Consider the following 25,226-nt stretch of genomic DNA (forward strand, 5'->3'; position numbering starts at 1 on the left):
AAAAAAAAAAAGACTGGCAGGACTAGGGTGCCGGCCAGCCTCCGCCCGGGAGGCTTGGGAATGCCGGACACAGAGGGCGGGGATGGGGGGACCGCCCGACCCCACCCCCGGTGCGGAACCAATTGTGACGGCGGCGAGGTTTCCGGCCGGCGCTACAAAAGTGCCACACGGGAGGGGCTGTGCGCGCCGGCGTGATGCGGCTGCGCTGGGTGGGCCGGGCAGAGGCGGCGGCGGCGGCAGCGGCTAAAGGTGGCGGTGCGACGACTGCCCCCAAGCCCAACCGCCATGAGTACCAAGCAGGTCACTTGCAGGTCAGTGCGCGGCGCCGCGGAGTCTGGGAACGTCGGGCCGCTCCCCAGTCTCGCCGCCAGGGAAACTGAGGCTGGAGCGGGACTCGTGGAAAGTTCCTCCCCTGTTCTCTGTGAGGCTTTTCAAGGCGGAGCCAGCGCTGCGGCCCGAGCCCGGGGTCGGGCGGGTGCGTGGCGGTGTGTCGTGGCCGAGGCCCGCGCGGGGGCCGCGCCGCGAGTTGGAAGCCTGGCTCTGGGGGCCCGGAGTTAGGATGTGCTGGCCAGGGCCGCGCTCGGGCCCGGGCCCGCGGCTCTAGGGCTTCCAGTTGAACTGGAAAAGGAGATTGGGAGTTGAGTAAAGGGACACGAAGAGGCCATTTACAAATGGGGATCCCACGCAGGAGTGGGTTATTTATCGGTCGTAAAGGCCTCAGAGAAGCTGGGGCTCGGAAGCCCCCTTCGCACCCCAAGAGTTTTAGTACCCAGATGCATCCTAAACTTGCAGGGCGTTAGCAGGTAAGAGTCGGTGTGCCGAACGTCATGACGGCAGGAGCATTTCCTGTGAGTCCGTTAAGCCCCCCACATTATCTCCAAGTCCTTTAAATTATCACAAACAATAACAGTACTAAGGAGATATTATCCCCGTTTTACAGTGCAGGAAACAGAGTGAAAGAGATTAAGTGATATCCTTATCTTACAAGAGAGCTATTTACGAGGAGAAATGCAATGGTAATGGATGTAATAGAAAATAGGTAAACCACCAAAGTCAAGGTTCGGATCCCCATTCCGCCCAGCCGCCAAAAAAAAAAGCCAGATGGCTAAACTGTGAGATAGAAATGGTTGGATTGTGTCACACTCATTCCTTGGTAAGCTTGCAGTCCTATTGCACTGTATGCTTGGAAAGTAAAAATTTTATTTTAGTAACTGGTTTCAGTAAAACCTATGTGGGAAGCATTGCGAAAAAATCATATAGTTTGATTATGTAATAGTCTATTTACGTATCATCTATGTTGTTACTTCTCTTCATTAGTATGAATAATTAAGAAGTGACTATGTAAAAAGTTTTCTGTTAGCATTAGTGCCTGTTAACTGTTCAGCCAGTTTAATAAGGCTCAGGTGGCTTATGTTAAGCAGTTGTCAGAAATTTGCACCTAGTGTCTATAAAAAGATTTTTAGTAAGCTATTTGTACTAGAAAGTCTTTTGTGAAGACGACTGTGTATGTGTATTTACTTTATTTGTGTAAAGTTTCCCCAATTGGAGGAAGGTTCCTAGAGCATTGTGCACTGTAAAGTTGCACAACTACACCAGTTGAGTAAGGCATGTCATAACTAAAGCCAAAATGTTTCATTATTTTAGTTATACTAAGTTTCCATTTATATTGTCTGGGCTAGGGCTCAGACCCTTCAAACCCATTGTTCAGACTGGGTCACCAGACCCCTCACAAGCCAGGCTGGGTTACCAGACGCCTCACACACAGGTCCACGCTAGGTGATTGGGAAAGATCCTGGGGGCCGTTGGCAGACGACATGAGCTCAGTCCTCAGCAATGGCAGCAGCAGCTTACAGGTCCTGCGGTGGCGGTGGCCTCACGGAGGGTCCCGGGGACACTGGCAGCAACAGTCTCCAGCAGCAGTAGCGGTCTCCCCATGGCCCCCTCTGGGGCATCCCAGGGGTAGGGGTGTGGGGCGCCGTAGATCAGAACCACTCATCCTTGGGGCCGGCCCGTGGCTCACTCGGGAGAGTGCGGTGCTGATAACACCAAGGCCATGGGTTCGGATCCCATATAGGGATGGCCGGTTAGCTCACTGGGTGAGCGTGGTGCTGACAACACCAAGTCAAGGGTTAAGATCCCCTTACCGGTCATCTTTTTTTTTAAAAAAAAAAAAAGAACCATTCATCCTTTATGCATAAGTCCGTAACCCAGGACACCCAGGTGTGCATGCGCAATTACGTTAGAGGATAACCAAGGAACATCTGGGCACATGTGCATATTTACATCAAATGCTTGGCAAGATTCTGAACATCTGAGGGGCCCTGACCGTTTTCCTATATTTTCCCAGCATGCACTGTAAAGCAGATTCTAGCAACCTAGAAAATCCTCTATTCCTCCACTTGCTTTGTAGTTTAATTCTACCATTCCCATCTACTGCTCCTAAAACGTGTCCACAAAACAGTGCTCATTTATTTAATGCTTTCTGGTTGAATCTCAACTCTGTGCAGTATCTAATTTTACAGGTAAGGAAACCTTATGCTCAGAAAGACTTGAGACTTACACAAACTTTTACATCTTAGTGCAGGAATGAGAATGTAAATCAGGGTAATCTTGGTTTTTTTCCTTCTGCACCTGGAAATATCCTGACCTGAAAGCTTTAATTCTGTTTCCCAAACAGGGGTGTCCTGCAGGATGTTGCTACATAAAAGCTAAGAGTGGGTTGGAATAGGATCACTTCTGTTATTATTATTGTTGTTATTATTATTAAATACTGATTAGTGTTTGTTGGGGGACTTATGGTGTGCCAGGGGCACTTTCAGGTGCTCTATCAGTCATATGGTGTGTAATCCATGAAACTGAGCCTGAGCGTTGAAGTGACTTGCCCAAGGTCATTCACCTTCCACGTGACAGAGGTGTGACATCAGAGTTCATGCTGTAAGACTGTATGGCCTCCGTTTCTTGTAGGACTTTCCAAAGCTTTTAATATTATCCTATAAAAGGACAATTCATACAAAAACATGTAGAAAGGAGAAGAAATTTATTTGCAAAGGAGTTTGGAGGAGTTAAGGCTCCCAATGACTACTTTGCCAAATAAAAAACCAGAGCAGATATTTAAATGGAAAAAGTTGCAATATTTACCTAGAGTACCAAGTTCACATTAGCATGTTCATGGTGGAAAAGCTTTCCTCCCTTTATTATCTTATTCACAAAGGCCTTGTCTCCAGACATTGGTAACTCACAGGAAATGTTCAAGGTCTGATTTATTTGGGGGACCAGATCTAAGCAGGGTGCTCAGCTGTCTTTTTTGGTTTATCTCAGGTTGCAAAGTGTTTTGGGGTTTGTTTTCCTGATTATGGAATGTAATGTACATGCTTATTCTGAATGGTCACAGAGCAAAGAGTCAGTTCTGCTTCCATTCAAATATGCATTATGTTCCTCCGAGAAATGGATATCAATGCTAGGATTCCCAAACCTAATGACAAAGACACTCCATGTGTTTATTGCCTGGAATGGCAAGAATGACAGTTATGCTATCAGTCACTTCTCCTGATTCCTTGACATGCCACTCTACCCAGGATCTCAATCTAGGGATCATTTTTGCTGATTTTATTCCCTAACCATCTCCCTATGTCTACCAATATGTTTTCAAAGCCCTGGTACAGACCTTTATTATAGCTTGATAACCAGTTTCTTTTTTCCTCTTCCGATGTAGTAGAGATTTCTTCTGTCTCATATTCGCTAGTAGAAGACTTAGAATTTCAGTTTTCTGAGATAGTCAAGCCTAGAGCTTTTGATTCTTTCAAAGTCACAAAACATGGGGGATCTTGTCTGCCAGTAAGTGGTATAAAGAACTTGAGCTCCAGAGTTGGGCATTTCTGGATTCTGATCCTTGTACCACCGGTGCCATGATTTCCTCATCTGTAAAATCAAGATGGTAATGCCTAACCAGCAGGGTTGGTTAAAATTTTAAATAATAGCAGCAGACCATCTTAGAGCATTTATTATGTGTTAGGCTGAGCACTTACATGCATTGTCATAGTTAAACCTCGCAGTGGTCTATCACAGCAGTCTGTGAAGTAAGTTCAGGAGTTATAATGATATTACAGATGGGGAAACTGAGGCTCAGAGATTGAAATAATTTGCTCAAGGTCACATAGCAAGCAGTCAGACTTCAGCATCTTCACTTAACCTCCACACTATATTTCATTCCCACCTCTAATCAATACATTTATTTCAAGCCTACCACAGCACCTAGTATTCCCTCCTTTCCCTCTCAAAGGATCTACTATCATAAGCAGTACAGCCATGAAATTTTAGCCTGTGAATATATGTAGGAAAATGTAAAGAAAAAGGACTTTGAGAATGCAAATTGGGTAATTTGGAAATGATTTGCAAAAACGTTTTGGTAAAGAGAGAGGCGCCATTGAAGGGCCTGCAAAAAACCAGTGGTTCTGTGGCCGGTAGTGAACCTAGTATCCTTTGCAATGTATAATAGCCATACTGTCAGAAACGGTCTTTTGGGGTCTCCCAGGGTAACAGATCCCTTTGGACCTTTCGAGTGTCCCCCAGAAAGAACTTCCCTACTCTGAGTCTCTAGCTACATATTTCTCCTTCCAGTTGTAGTCAAACCCCCCACCCCAACCCATTCATGTCTCACGTAGGCACCCTCAGCCTAGCATGCACCAAAATTCCAGAATCCCAAAGGAAAGCAGGTGTTCAGCACAAACCACAATACAAACAATACAAACAATAATGAGCCACTCTCATTATTTAGGGAAATTTTATATCAGTGTAGGGAACTGTTTACCAGCCAAGTTCCCAGATGCCAGGCAAGGGCCAGCCTTGGAAGCAGGCCTTTCTAAGGATAGCAGTCTCAGACCTACTATGGTAACTCTTTCCTGTGCACTTTTAAAAATCAGTATCATGAGTAGCATGAACTCTGTGGAATAGACCTTTTTTTTTTCTTAAGTTCCTTTTAAGTTTCTAACAGAGTACCCTTAGTTTGCCAGGTTCTGTTCTGTGCTTTTTCTTTTTAATTTCCTTTTTTTTTTTTTTTTTTTAAGTTCCTTTTAAGTTTCTAACAGAGTTCCCTTAGTTTGGCAGGTTCTGTTCTGTGCTTTTTCTTTTTAATTTCCTTTTTTTTTTTTTTTTTAAGTTCCTTTTAAGTTTCTAACAGAGTTCCCTTAGTTTGGCAGGTTCTGTTCTGTGCTTTTTCTTTTTAATTTCCTTTTTTTTTTTTTTTTTTTAAGTAAACCCATAACAACCTTATAGCAAGTTACTGTACAGTGTCTGATGTAATGGTAGACTCCCAAGGGGGTGTTCCCTGGGGAAAGCCTAGTTGACTACCTAGAGAAGATCCTATAGGATGGTACTGTGGTATAGTCACTTAGGTCCAGTTCTCGTCTTTGCAGTCTCAGAAATTTGATTCTGTTATGTACGTACAGGTGGCTCATGCTAGCCAAACTCAGAGAGACTGACATATCCTTTTATCATCTCCATGGGGGGTGAGAAACCATCAGGTGGGCCTGGTCAGCACTTTCTCTGCTTTTGGGGAGACAAACAGGTGAAGAAAGAAGTTTGCTTGGTAAGCAAGGAGGGATGGAAGATCTTCAGCTCATGTGGTGTCCAGCTGAGGCACCTTCCAGGTCCGCGTCAGAGGCAGATATGCAGTGTGAATTGGTCATTTGTGTTCACTAGGACCCTTTCTCTGGAGGCACTGGCATTCTGGGCCTCTTGGGTCTTCCTGATGCTCTTTAGAGACCACTCCCTTCCTTCCGTTGTCCAGTTCTGTTTTCCAGTTCAGACAAAATCAGGTTAGGTTTAGGCTTTTTGCATTCACTTGCATTTAGTCATATTCCAGCTGTGCCTTCCTGAAGTTATCCCCAGGCATTCTTCACTAGAGACCAGATGTTCCCAACTCCATATTCAAAAGCAGTAGTTCCCTGGGGTCTGAGACCCCAGACTGGGAAGCACTGTACTGTGTGGATGCCACCAGGTGGTGAGTCTGTGGGCTGGAGAGATGTAGGGAGGCTTCTTGGATCAGCCAGGACTCACGCTGGTCAAGGAAAAAAGGGTTATAATAATTTAGTGAGGTGAAAGATGGGGTGTGGCATTTTAGTCAGGGGCTGCGGTATGGACAAAGGCAGTGTGATAGGGAAGTAGATCTAGGTGGGGAAAGGTCCAGGTGTGGAAAGACCAGAGTTGGAGTCCCCGTACCTTGCAGTTAGATCTTCTACAAGTCATCTCACCTCTCGGTGCCTCAGCTTTCCTGTTTGCATCATGGGGTTTGTAATAATATTCCTCATGGTGGTAGAAGGATTAAATGAGATAAAGGAGGTGAACAGAGGATTGATAGTTACCATTTGTCATATCTTTTATATTTTTTCTCATTTCATATATTTCTCATAATGTACTTGTTTTGGAGGGAGGATCGTCTTTCCCCAAAAGTCTTCTTTCAAGGTGTGTGTAAGTTACCCCTCTTTACCAAGCGTAAACTGTCAAAATCATACAGGAGAGGAGGGTAAACCAGATTGGTTGTGAGTTGGTAGAAGAAAAGCTGGTATTATGTACATTTCAGGAGTTCATTCTACTGTTCTATTTTGCATATGTTAGAAAATTTCCATAATATGTGCTTTAAATAAGTGAAAACATGGTTTCATAGATAAAGCTCTTTTCAAAGAAGAGTTTCATAGCAAGATTTCCTTAGCCTTTAATAAACTGACAATTTTGGTTTTTTTTAATGCCCTCCCAGTATGCACACTGTAGCAGCCTTCTAATGGTCTCTTCTCCTCCAGTTTCAACCTCTGCAGCCTGTCTTCCACCCTGCAGCTTAAGGGACCTTTCTGAAAAAGGCCTGGGAAACAGTGTGTTGAATAAGAGTCTGCAGGACTCTCCGAACCTTTCCTCTGCTACTGTCTGTTGTAAATCTCAGAGAGAGTCTAGACCTTGCGGGTTCCTAAGCTTACTTGATCCCTGGTTTTGAGGCACTCACATAGTGTATCTGTATTGCAGCTGACCTCAGGGTATCTTGGCACAGCTGGGATAGTGATGTCTCCAGTCTTGGGTCTCAGCAGGCCTGCCTACCTGCTTCACCTGTCTCACTTTGCTGCCTTTTTTCTTGCTGTTCTCTCTTTCCGGAACATACTCCTCCCACCCAGCCCCCTCCACTTTGCAAATTTGAAGTCTTGATCTTGAAGACTCTGCTCGGGCATGGCCTCCTCTGGGACATTGCCCTCCCTCAGTCCCTGATATATTTCTCTCTGCTTCCCCAGTGCTCTACCTACATTGTAGTAAGGCACACATCACTCTTATAACTGTCAGTTTATAGTCAGCGTCCTTTACTGGACTTTAATGAGAGCTGAACTTTTTTGGGTATCTACTATGGGATAGGTACTGTACTGAGCATTTTACATAATTTTTTAACCACACTCTTCTCAGTATTGGTTGGTCTTTATAACTTTTAAAACTATAACAACCTTTTGTTATTACAAAAGTAGTATGTGTTCATGGTAGAAATGTTAGAATGTACAGATCAGCAAAAATAAGAAGATAAAAACATCATATAACTTACGCTAAAGGATCAGCACTCTTCACACAGTATTATGTATCTTCCCAGATTTAAAAAATACATGTGTATATATACCTTTATGATTTCATGCTCAAATGAGATCACATTGTATTTGTTGGTTTTTAATTTTTTTATTGTAGTAAAATATACATAATATAAAACTTACTATCTTAACCATTTTTAAGTCTATAGTTTTGTAGAGTTATGTACATTTGCATTGTTGTGTAACCAATCTTCAGAACTCTTTGTTTTGCAAAACTGAAATGATACCGTTAAACAACAGTTTCCATTTCTCCCCCTCCTCAGCTCCTCATAGCCACCATTCTACTTTCTGTCTCTGTGAATTTGGCTCTTCTGGATACCTCATATATGTGGAAAATTTGTCTTTTTGTGACTGGTTTATTTTATGTAATGTCCTCAGGGTTCATCCATGTTGTAGCATGTGTCAGAATTTCCTTCTTTCTTAAGGCTGAAAAATATTTCATGTATGGGTACACCACATTTCGTTTATCCACTCATCCATCAATGGACACTTGGGTTGTTTCCACATATTGGCTCTTGTGAATAATGCTGCTGTGAACTTGGGTGTGCAAATATTTGTCTGAGTCCACACTTTCAATTATTTTGTGTATATAGCCAAAAGTGGAATTGCTAGATCATATGATAAATCTATTTTTAAGTTTCTGAGTAACCACCATACTGTTTTCCATAATGGCAGCACCATTTTACTGTATATTATGTTTTATAATCTGCTCTTTCCAGTTAATAATCTTCAGCTTTCCATGTCAATAAATTTTCATTTTATCTAATATGTAGTCCATACTCAAATTTCCCCAGTTGTCCTCAAAATGTTTTTTATATCTGGTTTGTCCTGAATATAATCCAGGACTAAATTATGTTCCTTGTATTCTGCCTACTAACCTAGCATAGCCCCCTCCTTTTTTCCTTCTTTTTTCAAAACAGAAGTATAGAATTCGAAGATTTTTAGTAAATTTACAGAATTGTACAACCATCACCACAATTAAATTTTAGGAAACTCCTGTCACCCCAAAAAAGACCGCTTGTGCCCATAAGCAGTCACTCCCCATCTCCCCTTTTCCTATCTCTAGGCAACCACTTGATCTATTTTCTGTCCCTGTAGATTTGCCTTTTCTGAACATTGCATGTAAATGGAATCATGCAACATGTGATCTTTTGTTTCTGGCTTCTTTCACTTAGCATAATGTTTTTAGGGTTCATTCATGTTGTATCATGTGTCAGTACTTCATTCCTTTTATGGCCAAATGATAGCCGATTGTATGTATGTATGACATTTTATTTATCCATTCATCAGCTGATGGACATTTGGGTTGTTTGCACTTTTTGGCTATTATGAATAATGCTGCTGTGAACATTCATGTGCAAGTATTTCTAGGGACATGTTTTCATTTTCTTGGGTAAACACTTAGGAGTGGAATTGTTGGGCCCTGTGGTAGATTTATGTTTATGTTTTTGAGAAACTGTCAAACTGTTTTCCAAACCCAGCCCCCCTCTGGCACTCAGTTGTTAAACTGAGTTGTCCCACATGCAGCCTGTGTGGCATTTATGTCGTTGCTTCCTCGTGATGTCTTTTAGCTTGTTCCCAATCCCTTGTATTTCCCATACACTGGGAGCTAGATCTGGAGTTTTGTTGGATCCAAGTAAATGTTTTGGGCTAGAATACATCGCGGGTTATGTTGTGGACTTCATGTTGGGTCTCATCAGCAGACACAAAATATTTGAGTTAAATTTTTTCCATATAGATAATGGGTCCAGCATCATTTGTTGAAAAGACTTTTTTCCCCCAGTGAATTACCTTGACATCTTCATCAAAAGTTAATTGATTATGTGTGGTTCTATTTACAGGCTCTTTAAAGAGCCCCCCTCAGCCTCCCTGGACTCCAGTCTCTGTCTCTTCAACTCAGCAAGACTGCTACACTTTGCCTGGGGGTCTCCTCCCTGCCCCAAGACCCAGAATGTGCCTCTAGGTAGAAAGTCAAGCTGACCATGGGGCTCACCTCCGTGCTTCTCTTCTTTCAAGGACCAGTCTTGTATTGCTTTTTGTCTATTGTCTGAAAGCAGTTGTTTCACATGTTGTGTTCCATTTTCTCGTTCAAGTTCTGTACTCCTTCATAGCCAGAAGCAAAAATCTATTCTCTCTTTTTCTGCTTCAGTTTAGTTTCCATTGCTATGTCTTCAAGTTTTCTGATTTTTTTCTTTTGTAGTGTCTAATCTCCTAAACTCATCCAATGTAATTTTCATTTCTGGAAGTTCCATTTGTTTCTTTTATATATGTTCCTTTTCTCTCCACATTATATTCATGTTTTCCTTTAAATCCTTCAGCATATTGAGCATATTTATAATAGCTGTTTTTAAGGTCCTTGTCTGCTGATTCCATCATCTCTGTCATTCCTGTTATTGATTAATTTTTCTCCTGATTGTGGGTCACATTTTTCTGCTTTATGGCATTGCTAGTAATTTTTTATTGGATGCTTAACATTGTGAGTGTTTCTGAGCATTTGGATTTATTGTCTTCCTTTAAAGAGTGTTAAAGTTTGTTTTGGCTGACAATAAATTACTTGCTGTCAGCTTGATCCTTTAAAAACATGTTTTTAAGCTTTGTTAGGATGGGTCTGAAATACTATATTACTCTAGGACTAGTCTAGCCTCAGTACCAAGGCATGTCCCTCTGGGTCTCTGCTGTTTGCTCTGAGCGTTTACCCAGGCCTCTGTACTCCAGCTGGACAGAATGAAAATGCCTCCCGGTTACCCTACTTCAAGGCCAGGATTCCATATCTCAGTGGAACATTCTTTTGATGCCACACTGACTTATTTGATCCTCACCACAACCCAGTGAGGTAGGTGGTATAATCTTCATTTTATTAGATACAGGTAGTGAGGCCCAGGGAAGTTGGTGGTAGGTGGCAGAGCTGGGTCTTGAGCCCAAGTGTCTCTGATTCCATTACTTTCATACCCTTTAAGCTCCACGAGAACAGAGAGAGCAGTTCTTCAGAGTATTTTCTCAATTATGAGGCTCACATTTTACATATTTAAAATAAATCAGGAGGGTATGTCTTAAAATAGAAACTTATTATAAGATCATTTATTTTTCTTTCAGAAAAGTTGTCATTGAATCAGTTATGGTGCATCTAAAATCAGTGTGTCTTAGAATTAAGGAAATATGTATATCTCCATTGCCTAATAGAGCCTTGATACATGATATGTGCTTAGCAAATATTTGTATGCTATGTTCAGGAGTATGCTGATTTGACAAGTCAAAGTGTGCTTCTGAAAGCTGTGTGTCTATGCTTGTCTCTTCAGGTATTTTATGCATGGTGTGTGTCGGGAAGGAAGCCAGTGCCTGTTCTCACATGACTTGGCAAACAGCAAGCCATCCACCATCTGCAAATACTATCAGAAAGGATACTGCGCCTATGGAACTCGGTGCAGGCAAGGACTCTGCAACTGCCCCCCAGCTGAATACCATCAGGGTTCACGTCCTTCATTTGGAGCATGGGTCTTGATGAGGGGAAAATTTTAATCTTAACCCTAACAACAATACAAAAAGTATTGCAAGTAATTTTACAACCTCAGTTTCGGTATCCTAAAACTACTTTTAACTTTTCAAAACCACTTTTCAGGCCTTATTATTATGAACATATAGTTATAAAGTTGTACTCACTGTATACATAAGATTTTATATCTTGTTTTTTATCCCCATTTAACATGTCATAAGCTTTTTCCTATGCTGCTACTTTAACGCCTAACAGTAATTTTATAATATTTCATAATGTACTGTCATTTTACTAACTATTCCTCTATTTGATATTTATGTGGCTTCCAGGTTTCCTGGTACAAGTACCCCAAGCACATAGAGTCCTCCTTTGGCAAGTTTTGTAACTTCTAGACAGGAAAAAATTTCCAAAACCTGTTCATGCTTTTGTAGTCAAGAACTGATCTGTTCGGGCTGGCCCGGTGGCGCACTGCGCTAGTGTGCCGCTTGGGAAGCGCGGCAGCGCTCCCGGCGAGGGTTCGGATCCCACATACAGACCGGTTCCTGCTCACTGGCTGAGCGAGGCGCGGGGGCAACACCGAGGGTTGCGATCCCGTTGCCGGTCCTGGTCCGGTATGGGGGCGACACTGAGGGTTGCGATCCGTTGCCGGACACGGAAAAAAGACAAAAAAAAAAAAAAAAAGAACTGATCTGTTCTTTCCTGGACTGCAAAGCTTCCTTCACTCCTTCCTCTGTGTGGTGAAGAATGTTGGAAGTTAGTCTACCCTGCCCTCCCCGTGCCAATGGGTGCCCCAGAGAGACAGTCAAGGAGAGGTCAGTCTGCCATTTTGGGGATGCCTGTGTCCGACTGTTACACTAGCTCTCATCTACATTTTGGGGACTCCTGGCCAAAGAAACACTGATCAGGCATCAGGAGGCTTCAGTTCAACATCTGTTGGAACTCTCTTTGGGTAGTCATTCCCTCACTCTAGTCCCAAAAGGACACTTAAGTATAGGTGATAGATAGCAAATGTACCGCTCACTCTGAATTGCCAGGCAGTTCATACTAATTGATGAGCCTTTGATAGTTTAAAATATGGGAAAAGATTGTCTTCTCCTCTACCTCAACAAGTGGAGCAGAAAGAGGGCTGTAGGTATCTGGGAGTGTGGGCAACACATGTGGGGAGTGTGTCTGTAACATGTCTGCTGTGTGTTTTGTTTAGATACGATCACACGAGGCCCTCTGCTGCAGCTGTTGGTGTTGTGGGCACCATGCTCCACAGTGTGCCCTCCCCAGGGTTCCACAGTCCTCAACTTCCTTCCAACCTTACTGCATCTGTTGTGAAAACTAACTCAAACGAACCTGGGAAGCGTGAAAAGAGAACATTGGTACTTAGAGACCGAAGTGAGTGAGCAGAAGACTTTTGTTCCTCTTTCTGAAGAGCAGTCTTGCTTGTTCTTGGTGTTCCTTTCTGGCCTTTTCTTGTCAGGAGGGCTCATAACCTAATACCCCTCCAGGTTGTCCAGACGTAGAGACACCAAAACTGTTCAGAGGATGGGCTCCACTTGGCTGTAGAGCATTCAGATGATGCATTTGGCTGCATGCCCAAAGCTGGGCTGAGCTCCAAGTCTGGCCTGACAAAACATAAAACTTGATCTTTTTGTTAGCATGTAACTGCCATCTTTTTAGGGCAGTTGTCCAGTTGGCGGGAAGCATCAAGCTACTCTTTTCAAAGCTGAATATTTTGATAAAGAGCATGTTTCACTGTCTTTTAGGTCAGTGCATTGTCTTAGTTTTTATGCTGACCAGTGTTTGGTATTTTTTTTTTTCCTTTTGTCCTTTTTACTGACCGGTAACGGGATCGCAACCCTCGGTGTCACGCCCGTACCGGGGACTGGCAACGGGATCGCAACCCTTGGTGTTGCGCCCGCACCGCGCTCAGCCAGTGAGCGGGAACCGGTCTCCACATGGGATCTGAACCCTCGGCGGGAGCGCCGCCGCACTCCCAAGCGGCATACTCTCCAGTGCGCCACCGGGCCGGCCCAGTGTTTGGTATTTTTAATTGCACCTTTGGAAACAGAACAGCAGATTAGAGTTTGGGGAGTGGTCTGTGCCCTGGAACAGGGTTTGGGAAGAAGAAGGCTGCAAATTTTTTTTTTTTTTTTGTCTTTTTGTCTTTTTTCGTGACCAGCAATGGATCGCAACCCTCAGTGTCGCGCCCGTACCGGACTGGGACCGGCCACGGGATTGCAACCCTCGGTGTTGCCCCCACCCCTCGCTCAGCCAGTGAGCGGCTGGTCTGTATGTGGGATCCGAACCCTCGGTGGGAGCGCCACCGCACTTCCCAAGCGGCGCACTATAGCAGTGTACCACCGGGCCAGCCCAGAAGGCTGCAAATTGTAAAAGTGATTTTTATTGACTGTTCTCACCAGGTGAAGGGATTTGTAGTTCTTGGAATTGTGCACCATAGGATAGGCAGATTCCATCCTCAGCAATTAAGTAATCAATCCAGTCAAGTATGTTACCTCTGAAAAGCATGGAAAAGAACACTAGGAAGGCAGTAGTCCTGGAGTGAGAAAGGGGTCGCCATAGGGCAGTTTACCACTGGCCTCAGGACCCAGAGATTTGCTCCAGACTCTTATTGCAATTCTCTTTATGACAGGTAACGTGGCTGTATAAAGGAGTCCACTGCCTTCTAGTCACCTCATTCTCAGTTCCCTTTGACTCATGTTTCTGGTATTTTTTTGTTTGGTTTGTGTTAACTGGTCCATGTGTTGACATTTTCATATTCGCCAATCTTAAATAGCAACTTTAGCATTCTTTTGTATAAATATATCATGTTCTATTTTGTTATTTCTCTGTCTTACCATTTATGTTTATTATTATTATTAAGTAATGTCACAGTGAACATTTTATATTTCCCTTTTGTTTTTCCCTTTTGGCCTATTTTTGCTGTGTGTTCCCAAGAGTGGAATTCCTTAGGTCATAGTCAATAAATTTGTCAGGTTTTTTCACTGATGACTCAACAGAAAGCTTGGGCCAACTTTCATTTGTGTGTGTGCTGTTTGTTTTGTATTAAGATCTCTCTGGCATGGCTGAAGAGAAGACTCACCCGAGCATGGTGAGCAGTCCAGCTGGCTGCAGCAACGCCCAGCCCAGCCTGGAAATGAAGCCACATTCCTACCTGGATGCCATCAGAAGTGGCCTCGATGACCTGGAGGCCAGCAGCTCCTGCAGCAGCGAGCAGCAGCTGTGCCCCTACGCAGCTGCCGGGGAGTGCCGGTTTGGGGATGGCTGTGTCTACCTACATGGGGAAATGTGTGAAATCTGTCGGCTACGGGTCTTGCACCCCTTTGACCCAGAGCAAAGGAAAGCTCATGAGAAGGTATCAAGTTGCAGACCTTTGCATAAATGTGTTTTGTGTGGTTTTTTGGCGGCTGGCCAGTAAGGGGATCTGAACCCTTGACCTTGGTGTAAACTTTTTTTTTTTTTTGTCTTTTTTCGTGACCGGCAACGGATCGCAACCCTCAGTGTCGCGCCCGTACCGGACCAGGACCGGCTACGGGTTCGCAACCCTCGGTGTTGCCCCCGCTCCTCGCTCAGCCAGTGAGCGGCCGGTCTGTATGTGGGATCCGAACCCTCGGCAGGAGCGCCACCGCGCTTCCCAAGCGGCGCACTAGCGCAGTGCGCCACCGGGCCGGCCCCAGTAAACTTGTTTTAAGGAATCTGAAATGTACTAAGTGACAAAATTGTTGGTATTTTTTTTTTTTTTTTTTTAAAGATGACCGGTAAGGGGATCTTAACCCTTGACTTGGTGTTGTCAGCACCACGCTCATCCAGTGAGCTAACCGGCCATCCCTATATGGGATCCGAACCCGGGGCCTCGGTGTTATCAGCACCACACTCTCCCGAGTGAGCCACGGGCCGGCCCGGAATTGTTGGTATTTTTACAGGCATCTTTCTGCCAGTAATACCTGCATTATGTACCTGGCATATTTACATCCTATTTTCAGGTTCTTTTTCCTGTTATCATTTTGCCAATTTTTTTTATTAGCATATTCATTATTACAAATCATGATTTTTCTGTCTTTACTGACCTGTCCTTCCTCAAACCCCCTCTCATCAAGTTTTGATTATTTAGAATAAAGAGAAAAAGAAGCAGCATCAGAAACATAAAGCAATGCGAAGTTCAGAGAACAGATCTGGGTCAGGATCATGGCATATATGTGTGCGTCTCTCTCTCTCTCACAAACTCAGTGTCCTCCCTCCCTAGGTTTATGAATCACGTGGCGGGGATCCAGCTAGGATGAATTTTGGAAGATTCAAGGAGGCCAAGCCATAGACGCTGAGGAGCCAGGGGTTGGGAAGGGACCTTTAAGGTCGCTGATGCCCATAGTGTTTCTGGAGGCTGTACCTCACACTGTGCTCTGTGTATGGGGATGGGTAAGAGGCAGAGAGTAGCTCATGGCTACAGTGTCAGAGGCCGGGTTACTTGGAGTTAGGGCTGCGTACTGATGAGGGACCGGATGGTGCTAGCGTGGCCCACCTGAAGGAGGGGCCCCTCTCTGGGAGGGCCGCCTTGTGCTTGCTTCAGTGGCAGCACATTTCTAGGGAGCGAGGGGTGAATCAGCACGGGGTCTGTCATGGAGATGTCCCACTGTGGCCCATCCAGGTTGTCTGTCTTTGGCTGTTGTCTTCTCAGGGAGCGTTCGGGAGAGCAGAGTTAGGGCTTCTCCTCCTCCCCGTGTGCAAGTCTCTGTGCTGTGCAGCTGGTTTGTCTCACATCCATGTGCTCTGTGAGCTCCTAAGGGCAGGGCCCCGGCTCCTTACTGTTTACAATCACTTGAGTGCCAGCACGAAGAAGGATTTCAGGGCATGCTCAGTGGATGAACACAGCATCGGATCGTTTTCTTGGGAGACTGGGCTGTCAGCCTCACGTCTCAAGGGTGCCTCAGCATTTCTGCCATTGGTGTGGCTCAGAGTGGGGAAGGCAGTGCCCAGAGAAGCCCAGAGACCCAGAGTCCTGGTCCTTAGGAACTCTGTGACCCCACAGCAGTCCTCTCAACCTTTTTGGGCCTCTGTGGACTGAGCTCTAAATTGAAAGTGAGCAAGTCACACTAGGAAAGCGAGGGGCTCGATGGCAATGGATGGCTTGAAGTGCTTGTGATCTGAGACGGAGGTTTGTGTCCTGGCCCCGGGAGGTGCTGGGCCCTTGCACACGAATGCTGCCCGTGTTCCTTCCTGTTCCTGGTGGTAGTGGTGGGGCCAGCAGCCACTCTCCGGGCTCTCACTGCTCCTGAGTGGCCCAGAACCTAAAAAGGTTTTTCTCTTCCCTATCTGTCCCTCAGATCTGCATGTCAACATTTGAACATGAGATGGAAAAGGCCTTTGCCTTCCAGGCAAGCCAGGACAAAGTATGCAGCATCTGCATGGAAGTGATCCTGGAGAAGTCATCTGCTTCTGAGAGGAGATTTGGGATTCTCTCCAACTGTAACCACACGTACTGCTTGTCCTGCATTCGGCAGTGGAGGTGTGCCAAGCAGTTTGAAAACCCAATCATTAAGTAAGTATAGCCAGGGATTTTAGCTGTAGAAACAGGGGAGAATGTATGATTTAGGACCCTCTTCTGTCCACATGGGTGCCTTCCCTTGCCCTCCAGAGGTGTTTTGTTTTTTGTCAGCTGGTTGGTACAGGGATCAAACTCTGGACCTTGGTATTATCAGCACCATGTTTTAACCACCTGAATTAACTGGCCAGCCCTCCAGAGGTGTTTTAATGCAAAGTGACTGGTGAGTCCTGACCCCTGGCTGGGTGATCTTGGGCAAGTCACTTACCCTTCCTAAGCCCAGGTGCCTTTTCCTATAAAAGATGGGTAACAATTGCTATCAAGCATTCAGGGTGTTCAGGGGACACTCAGCAGAGATCATCCGTGTAAAAAAGTGTTGACCAAGCTTGAATCCAGTACTAATAGTGACTGGTGGTCTGCCCTTAGGGTAACTGCCTATTAACCTTTTTTTTTTTTTTTTTGAGCTTTTCTTTTTTTAACCTAAAAAAAAATACACACACACACACACACACACACACACACACACACACACACACACACACTGTTGAGGATGAAGTGGGACAAGGCATACCAAATCTTGACATAATGCCTGGTCATGGGATATACTGAATGCAGCTGGTCCTACAGTGGGACAGGAAGAGCTGGCTCATGTGGAGCAGTTACTGCATGTTCTGTGCTGTCAGGAACTCTGCACACCTGTAGTTCAGACCCTTCTCTGAGAAGCCCTGTGGTCACCACCCTCACTTTATACCTCATTTTGTGGATAGGAAGCTTGAGCCATGGTGAGGTCAAGTAACTTGCCTAAAGTCACACAATTGGTAAAATAACAGATTTATAAAGAGAAAAGTGTATAGTTCAGTGGTTTTTAGTATATTTGCAGGGTCATGCAGACATCACTATAATCTATTTTTAGAATATAACCCCCCGAAAGAAACCTCCACTTGCAGTCACTTCCCATTCCCCTCGCCTTCGGGCCCTGGAAACCATTACCCCATACCAGCCAGCTGCCAAAAAAAATTTCCTGGATAATCACTGATCTAGTTTCCATCTCTACAGATTTGCCTGTTCTGGGCACTTCATATAAATGCAGTTCTACAATATGTGGCCTTTTGCGACTGTTTTCTTTTACTTAGCATGTTTTCAAGGTTTGTCCATGTCAAAGCATGAATCAGTATCTCATTCCTTTCTTATGGCTTAGTAATATTCCATCGAATGGATATATCATATTTTGTTCATCCCTTCATTAGCTGGTAAACATTTGGGTTGTTTCCACCTTTTAGCTATTATGAGTAATGCTGCTATAAGTATGAACATTCATATGAATATGAATTAACATTCATGTATAAGTTTTTATGTGGACATGTTTTAATTTTTTATTGAAACATTGTACATATTAATGGGGTACAGAGTTATACTTCAGTACATGTATACAATATGTGACGATCTAATCAGGATAATTAGCATATTCATCAACATATGTTTCATTTCCGTTGGGTAGCTAGCTAGGAGTGGGATTGCTGGGTCGTGTGGCAACTCTGTTTAACCATCTGAGGACCTGCCAGACATCTTCCAAGTGGCTGCACCATTTTACATTCCCATCAGCAGTGTATGAGGGTTCCAATTTCTCCACATCCTCTCCAATACTTGTTTTGTCTTTATTTCTGATTTTAGCCATCCTAGTGGGTGTGAGGCTTATTGTGGTTTTGATTTGCATTTCCCTGGCAACTAGTGATATTGAACATCTTTTTATGTGCTTATTGGATATTTTGAAGAAATGCCTACTCACATTCTTTGCTCATTTTAAAACTGGGTTACCTATTCTTTTATTGTTGAGGAGAATCTGTGTTTAACAGTAGTAGGTAAGATTCTTAGGTGACTGTGATAGCATCTCTTGGAATTTGTTCCCGTAGTGGTCATGCATTTGAGCAAGGCGTTTGTTAAATAGTGGAGCATGCACAGGATTGTAACGTAATCTCTCACTAACCTGATTCTTATTTCAGGTCTTGTCCAGAATGCCGTGTGATATCAGAGTTTGTGATTCCAAGTGTGTACTGGGTAGAAGATCAGAATAAAAAGAACGAGTTGATTGAAGCTTTCAAACAGGGGATGGGGTAAGTGCTTTGAGGTCTGATGTGACCCTGCTGCTTGCCTGCTGGGCTCTGGTTTCAGTCTTTGTCCTCCTTTCGGCCCTTCCCTCCCTCCCGAGAATGTGATCTTGGGGGCCTGAAGCCACTCAGAGCCTCTTCCTTTCTCAAGCATCAGGCTGGGCTCTGGAATGCAAGAGATGAGCAGGGACATGGTGATGTGGACTTGTTTAGTTTCTAAGCTGAGCAATGTCCCCTAGGAACCCTAGTTTCTGGTGCTCAGATTGACTTGGCATCGTGACAGTTCATTCATTCAACAGATATCTACTGAGGATCTACTATATGATAGGCCTTTTTGGTTTTTGTTTTTACAGCTGGCCAGTATGTGCATCCAAATCCTTGCTCTTGTTGCTATCAACAGCACTCTCTAACCCACTGAGCCAGCCAGCCTGAGAGGCCTTTTCCAGTGCTGGGATATGGCACTAAAGAAAGCAAAGATCTCAGTCCTCACACAACTTTACATTCTAGTGAAGGAAAATAACAAGGAACAGACAAGTGAGGAAAACACATACTAGTTGGAGATCTGGGCTAAGGAGAGACACGAAAGCCAGGGGGATAGGGAGCAAAGAGGGCTACATTCAGTGGGGACCCAACAGTGTTTCTGTGAGGTTACCCTTGAGGGAAAAGTCACTACAAAGACTGAGGCAGGAGCGCATCTGTCTTGTTTGAAGAATGGCAAGGAGTAACGGGGGGAGAGGGGCAGGTGGGGGAGAATACTGGGGATGAGGACAGAGTAGGAGGGCAGGGTGAGGGGCAGATTTGTAGGTCACTTCTTGTTCTGAATGAGAGGGGAAGATATCATAGGGTTTTGATCAAAGGAGCGACATGATCTGAGTGATATTCTGAAAGGACTACTCTGGCTGATCTATTAAGAATATACTGAAAGAGGAGGCAGAGGTGGCAATAGGGAGACCAGTCAGGCTATTGCAGTGACCCAGGCACTATATGACAGTGGCTTAGACCAGAGTAGTAGGAGTGGGGGTGGAGAAGAAGTCAGATTCTTCTGGATCTGTTTGAAGGATTGCTGATGGATTGAATTTGGTGTGTGGGTGTGAGAAAGGAGTTGATTCAAATTTCACTTCTAGCATGTCCATTAAATAGTAGGTAGTTAAGTACTTAACTGCTAATAGCCTACTGTTAAGTAAACTACTTAACCGTCTGGTTATGTATGTATGACATACCTAGCCACAATTTTCCAATATATTTATTGAAAAAATCCTCACGTAGGTGGCCCATGCAGTTTGAACCCATGACGTTCAAGGGTTTGCTGTGTACTGGGTCTCCCTCTTTCCACCTTTGCCTCCCCTTTCAATGGGTATTATTCCGAGTTAACATTTTTTTTTCAGCACTTTGCAAATGTCCTACAACTATAATCTGGCCTCTGTAGTTTCTGAAAAGTCAGTGGTAAGTCCCATGGTAATGTGTCATTTTCTCATGTTGCTTTTAAGATTTTGTTTGTCCTGGTTTTCTGCATTTTGACATTTTGCCTAGGAGTGGTTTACTTCATATTCTCTGTATTCTCTGAATCTGTATGTTTGTCATTAACCAAATTTAGGGAAATTTTAGCCATTGCTTCATCAGATTCTTTTCCAATCTTTTTTCCCCTCTCTCTCCATCTCCTTGAATGTGGTTGGAGTAGCTGTTTTGAAATCATTATTATCTTGAGGTTGGTTGGTCTCTGTTGATTATCTTTTTTCTTAAGACCGGGTCACATTTTGCTCGTTCTTCATATGTCCAATCACTTTAGATTATATCCTTAACATTGTAAATGTTACATTGTAGAGACTCTGGATTCCCTTAGGTTCATCTGTAAAGTGTTGATGTTTTTAACAAGCAAGTATATTGTTTGAACTCAAACTCAGGCAGCAGTTTTTGAATCCTTAGCTGGGGGCAAAGATTTGGGCAGAGTTTATACACAGCCTGTGGAGCACTCCTTCTCAGGCCCTTACCTTTTGGGATTGCTTCCTCTTCCCAATGGCTGATTTTCTGTCTTTTGGTTCTTCAGCAAGAAAAACTGGATTTCCCATTGTAGTTTTAGCCAGCCTGCATGGTGCTGACTTTGGCCTGCTCAAAAAAAGTGTTCATTCACCCCTTGCCATTCCATTCTTCCTGATTTTGTTCATTCTCAGTGCTTTCAGGTCCTTTTGAAATATTTATATTTATAGTTATCTCTGGGAGGATCAAGTCTGGTAGAATTTTACTTGACCATACTAAAAGCAGAACTATATTGACCTTTCTAAATGGTTCCTTTATGTGGCGTATCAGTTGCTAAGGCTTGATATTTTCCTATTTTCCCATTTTTTCCTCATGTGATGTTGTTTTGGGTGCAGAAGAATGCAGGTCTCAGCCTGTAGAGAGCAGCTCTGCTGAAGAGGAGTGGAAAATTCTCATTACTCCTGTTTAGATCTTTCCTGGCCTTGCTTCTTTTGAGGACTGTTTTTGTGCATTCCACAAACGTGCTAAGCTGCCACTGTGGGCCAGGCACCTTCAATCTAAGCACCACTGGAGGCTGTAGAGCAGAGAATGTAAGAGAATCCCGTGGGAAATTACAAAAAGGCAATTATGATACAGGTTTTCTGGTGACAGATTCTTCATGAGAGGCCCAAGCCAGATGTCATAACAGAGCACTTGGATCCACCTGAGGATATCAGGGAAGGCAATACAGAGGCCCAGAGCCAGGATTCAGGAAGAGCCCATCTGTGGGAGGGGAAGGGATGGAATGACATGGGTACAGGAAGGTGCAGATTTTGTATCTAAGGGCAGTGGGAATGGTCCCTGGGTTGAAATAGGTGTGTGGAAGGATGTGGTAGGACCTCCAGGGACAAAGACGAGTCTGAAGGGTCCTGGAATCCCAGCTTGACCGTGGTCTTTAAGAACAGGATGACAAGTGACACACTGTTTGGGAAGCTCTTCTGTGGTCGGTGAAGACGTTGGAAACTGGTGAGGGTGGGAAGGAGACCAATTAAGGAATGACTGTGGCAGGCAGGCAGGCAGGCAGGAGAGGATGGCATCCCAACAGCTGCAACAGAGGAGGACCTGAAGGGATGGGGAGATCGGGAGATGCTTTGTAAACAGTCAGATGAGAACTGAGAACAAAGAGGGAGTCAGAGTGACCTGGAGGCCTCTGGCCTTGGTGACCAGATAAGGCTGGGGAAGAAAAAGAACAACTGTCATGGGGTTAGGGACTAAAGAATAATTTTTTGAACCTGATGAGTTACTAACGCAAGTGCCCTGGGATACCCTGAAGTGGACATCTGACGTCTGCTCAGAACCTCAGGGGCAGGTAGGGGCCCTGGAAGACATCTGTCTGGTCCACATGCCTGCTCTGCTTGAATCCGCGCCCCAGCCACCCGTGCTTGGTTGAACTAGCTCTCGGGGAGCTCTTCTTTATATGCTCTGCAGTCTGTCTCCGAGAACTTCACCTGTGGTCTCTCACCATCCCCTTGGAGAAGACAGAAAACCGGAGTCAAGGAGTACCCCCTTCCCATCTACCATGTCACATGCCCCAGCTGCCCCTGCAGCAGCCCGCCCTTTCTGCTGTGACACAGCTTATTTCTGCAACTCTCCCATCCTGTCCTTCCAGGTGGTCCTCTGGTTTCTTGGACATCTATTCCTTTTCTTCAGGAGGGGTCAGTTATGACCGGATAAGCCAAATTTCATTTGAGCAAAAATAAATGGAAATTTGTTTGATTCAGATTTTCTTCAGAAGTAGGGTTCTTAACATAGGAGCATGTGGGTAGAACTCAGAGATGGGGGGGGGGGGTTACGGGACACGAACTTTTTAAAAAGATGACTGGTAAGGGGATCTTAACCCTTGACTTGGTGTTGTCAGCACCACGCTCTCTGAAGTGAGCCAACCGGCCATCCCTATATAGGGATCCGAACCCGTGTCCTTGGTGTTATCAGTACTACACTCTCAAGTGAGCCACGGGCCAACCCCTGAAAACTCGAACTTTTTGATAACTGTAATTTTGATAACCTATGTGTTTTATGCATTTAAAAATACTGTTCCGAGAAAGGGTCCAAAGCAAATGAAGCAGCCTTACTCAAGAGGGTGAGGACACAGGAAAATTGGAATGAGACCTGTAGCTTTAGGCAGATGCTAAAATCCACTGCTTCCCCTGTGACTTTTAATTCCTAGTGTCCATGGTCCTCTTGGTAGCACTGCTGGCCACTCACCTAGGTGGAACTACATGGGGGGAGTTGAGTGGTGGCAAATGGCTGAGCTTCAGACCTTGGCCCTTAGAGGCACAGGCCTGGTTTAGTTCTCCGGCTGCTGCCTGGTGACCTTGGAAGCACAGTAACTGCCTGGAGGGCTTCTGGAGCACCACAGGCTCCACACACAGCAGGTCCCAAGCAGGTTTAAATTCTGTGTGAGGCTGCATGTCCCAGTGGGGATATTATACATGTTGGAAATCAGAATCCCAGCTGTGTATGACCTGAGACAAGTTACTTAACCCCTCTCAGTCTCAGTATCCCCACTTATGACTAGCTCTGGCGTTACTGGTGGGGATAGAAGGCGGCAGTAGCTCATCTCATTTTCCCACCAGCCTTACTTTTTTCTTTTCTGCCTTTCAGAAAAAAAGCTTGTAAGTACTTTGAACAGGGCAAGGGGACCTGCCCATTTGGAAGCAAATGCCTTTACCGCCATGCCTACCCTGATGGGCGGCTCGCAGAACCTGAGAAGCCTCGGAAACAGCTCAGTTCTGAAGGCACTGTGAGGGTAAGGACTTCACCGTCTCTAGTCAGGGTCACTTAGTGGTGGGCATTCCCAGGTACTGTTCCCTGCCCCTCTCGGTGTAGGAACAAGCTACACAGCCTTCATGTCACCTTCAGCAGTAACCAGGCGTGTTTGCTGGCTATTTTTGCAGTTCTTCAATTCAGTGCGGCTCTGGGATTTCATTGAGAACCGAGAAAGCCAGCATGTCCCCAACACTGAAGATGTCGACATGACAGAGCTTGGGGACCTGTTCATGCACCTTTCTGGAGTGGAGTCATCAGAACCCTAAAGCGTAGATGATCATCCCTGCATCTTGCACTGAGCTGGCTGAAATGTTCCCAAGCCAGGGTGTGCAGAGCTTCCCTGTGCTGCAGCCCAAGGTGCAGTATGAGGCTTGGATCTGAGTGGGTTGTAGTTACCCTTGGTCTCGTCCACTCTTCATTACAGCCATGGAAGAGGGAAGGTTATAAAATAACGTAATAAGTATATGGAATTGCTATTTTTATAGTTGACATCGTAGTTGCACTAGGGGAGCCAGCTAGCTACTTGGACTGTTTTGATTCGTTGCTTTTAAAACAAACTTGGCTCCTGTCCTTCTTGATCTTTTTCTCTCCAGAAACAGTAAACCTGCAGCTGCCTCTAAAGCAGGCAGATTCATTTTTCTTACTGAAGGTTTCTTCAACCCCTATAAAAGGATTCCTTTATAGTAGATTTGCCTAGCATATTTAAATAGTGCGTGGTCAAAATCTTGATTTATAGAGCTTTCAGAACACACAGTGTAAGTGAGCATTACTCAGCTATAGCATAGAGCTTTTATTAAAGTGTCCTAAATCAGAGCAGTAGTCCAGCTGCCATATGTGCAAAGTGAAACCGTAAACCTTCCCTCTTAAGGGGGCTCCTGTCCATCAAGGCAGTTGTATTGAGGACTCAAAAACACAGGTGTGCTTATACGATGCATGCTTCCTACTCAAGCCATCCATTCTTTTTTTGGTGGCTGGCCTGTATTGGGATCAAAACCCTTGACCTTGGTGGTATAACATGGCACTTTAACCAGCTGAGCTAAGAAGTCATCTATTCTTACCTGTAAAGCCTAGCTGTGACCCAGCAGTGGTCCTGAAAGGAAATGAGGGCAAGTCCTACGTCATCAGCTCAGTTTTAATAGACGGGCAAGCATAACCTTGTGAGTCAGAACAGACTTGTTCCAAGCCTGAATTATCTATTTTTGTAAAAAGCTGTAGAGAGCAAATTTTATAAGATGCATTGCTTAAAGTATGGGTAGAGGATCTCTTACCTGAGTTTACAGTGCTTTTTGCTTAATTTTTATAGTGGACTCTTTGGTAAAGGTTTAGTTACAAAGAGCATAGACAAAGGCTAAATTAAGTTCATTCCCAGCCTAGGCTCTGGGCTTATGTCCCATTTGAATTCTGTTCCAAATGGGCATGAACAAATAGAGAGTTCAAGCTGTGACTCAGTATTACTTTAACAGCCATTAAACCTAAACTTAATTTATTTTATTAAAATAACATAAATGAGGAACCATCAGATAACTGTATTTTGTCAGGCGCAATAAAGACAAAATTAAAACCCCAATCATCAAGAAAACCTGTATTCCTGGCTTCCTTACATACACATATGGTGTGACTAGAGACAAGGCTGGCCCTGCCCCATAGGGGCAGCTCCTGGAAGACGAGATTCAGCATGACGGAAGACTGCTCCC

General features: G+C 44.5%; 1 protein-coding gene across 3 annotated transcripts; it reads left to right on the plus strand.

Annotated features, from left to right (window-relative positions):
• The first annotated feature begins 216 nt into the window (after positions 1-216).
• MKRN2 (makorin ring finger protein 2) lies at positions 217-25,111 on the plus strand. 3 transcript variants are annotated; one of them, XM_008572876.1, is made up of 8 exons: positions 217-311; positions 10,907-11,035; positions 12,302-12,483; positions 14,160-14,464; positions 16,428-16,642; positions 18,646-18,756; positions 23,368-23,512; positions 23,661-25,111. In XM_008572876.1, the coding sequence occupies exons 1-8, from the start codon at positions 286-288 to the stop codon at positions 23,796-23,798; spliced, it is 1,251 nt and encodes a 416-aa protein (XP_008571098.1). In that variant the 5' UTR covers positions 217-285; the 3' UTR covers positions 23,799-25,111. The 3 variants fall into 3 exon arrangements, with proteins under 3 accessions (XP_008571098.1, XP_008571099.1, XP_008571100.1); XM_008572877.1 differs by having other exon boundaries at positions 245-311; positions 10,326-11,035; XM_008572878.1 differs by lacking the exon at positions 217-311 and adding an exon at positions 10,208-10,443.
• The last annotated feature ends 115 nt before the right edge of the window (positions 25,112-25,226 follow it).

This window comes from Galeopterus variegatus, unplaced genomic scaffold (genome assembly GCF_000696425.1).
Source record: "Galeopterus variegatus unplaced genomic scaffold, G_variegatus-3.0.2 Scaffold845, whole genome shotgun sequence".
NCBI lineage: Eukaryota > Metazoa > Chordata > Mammalia > Dermoptera > Cynocephalidae > Galeopterus > Galeopterus variegatus.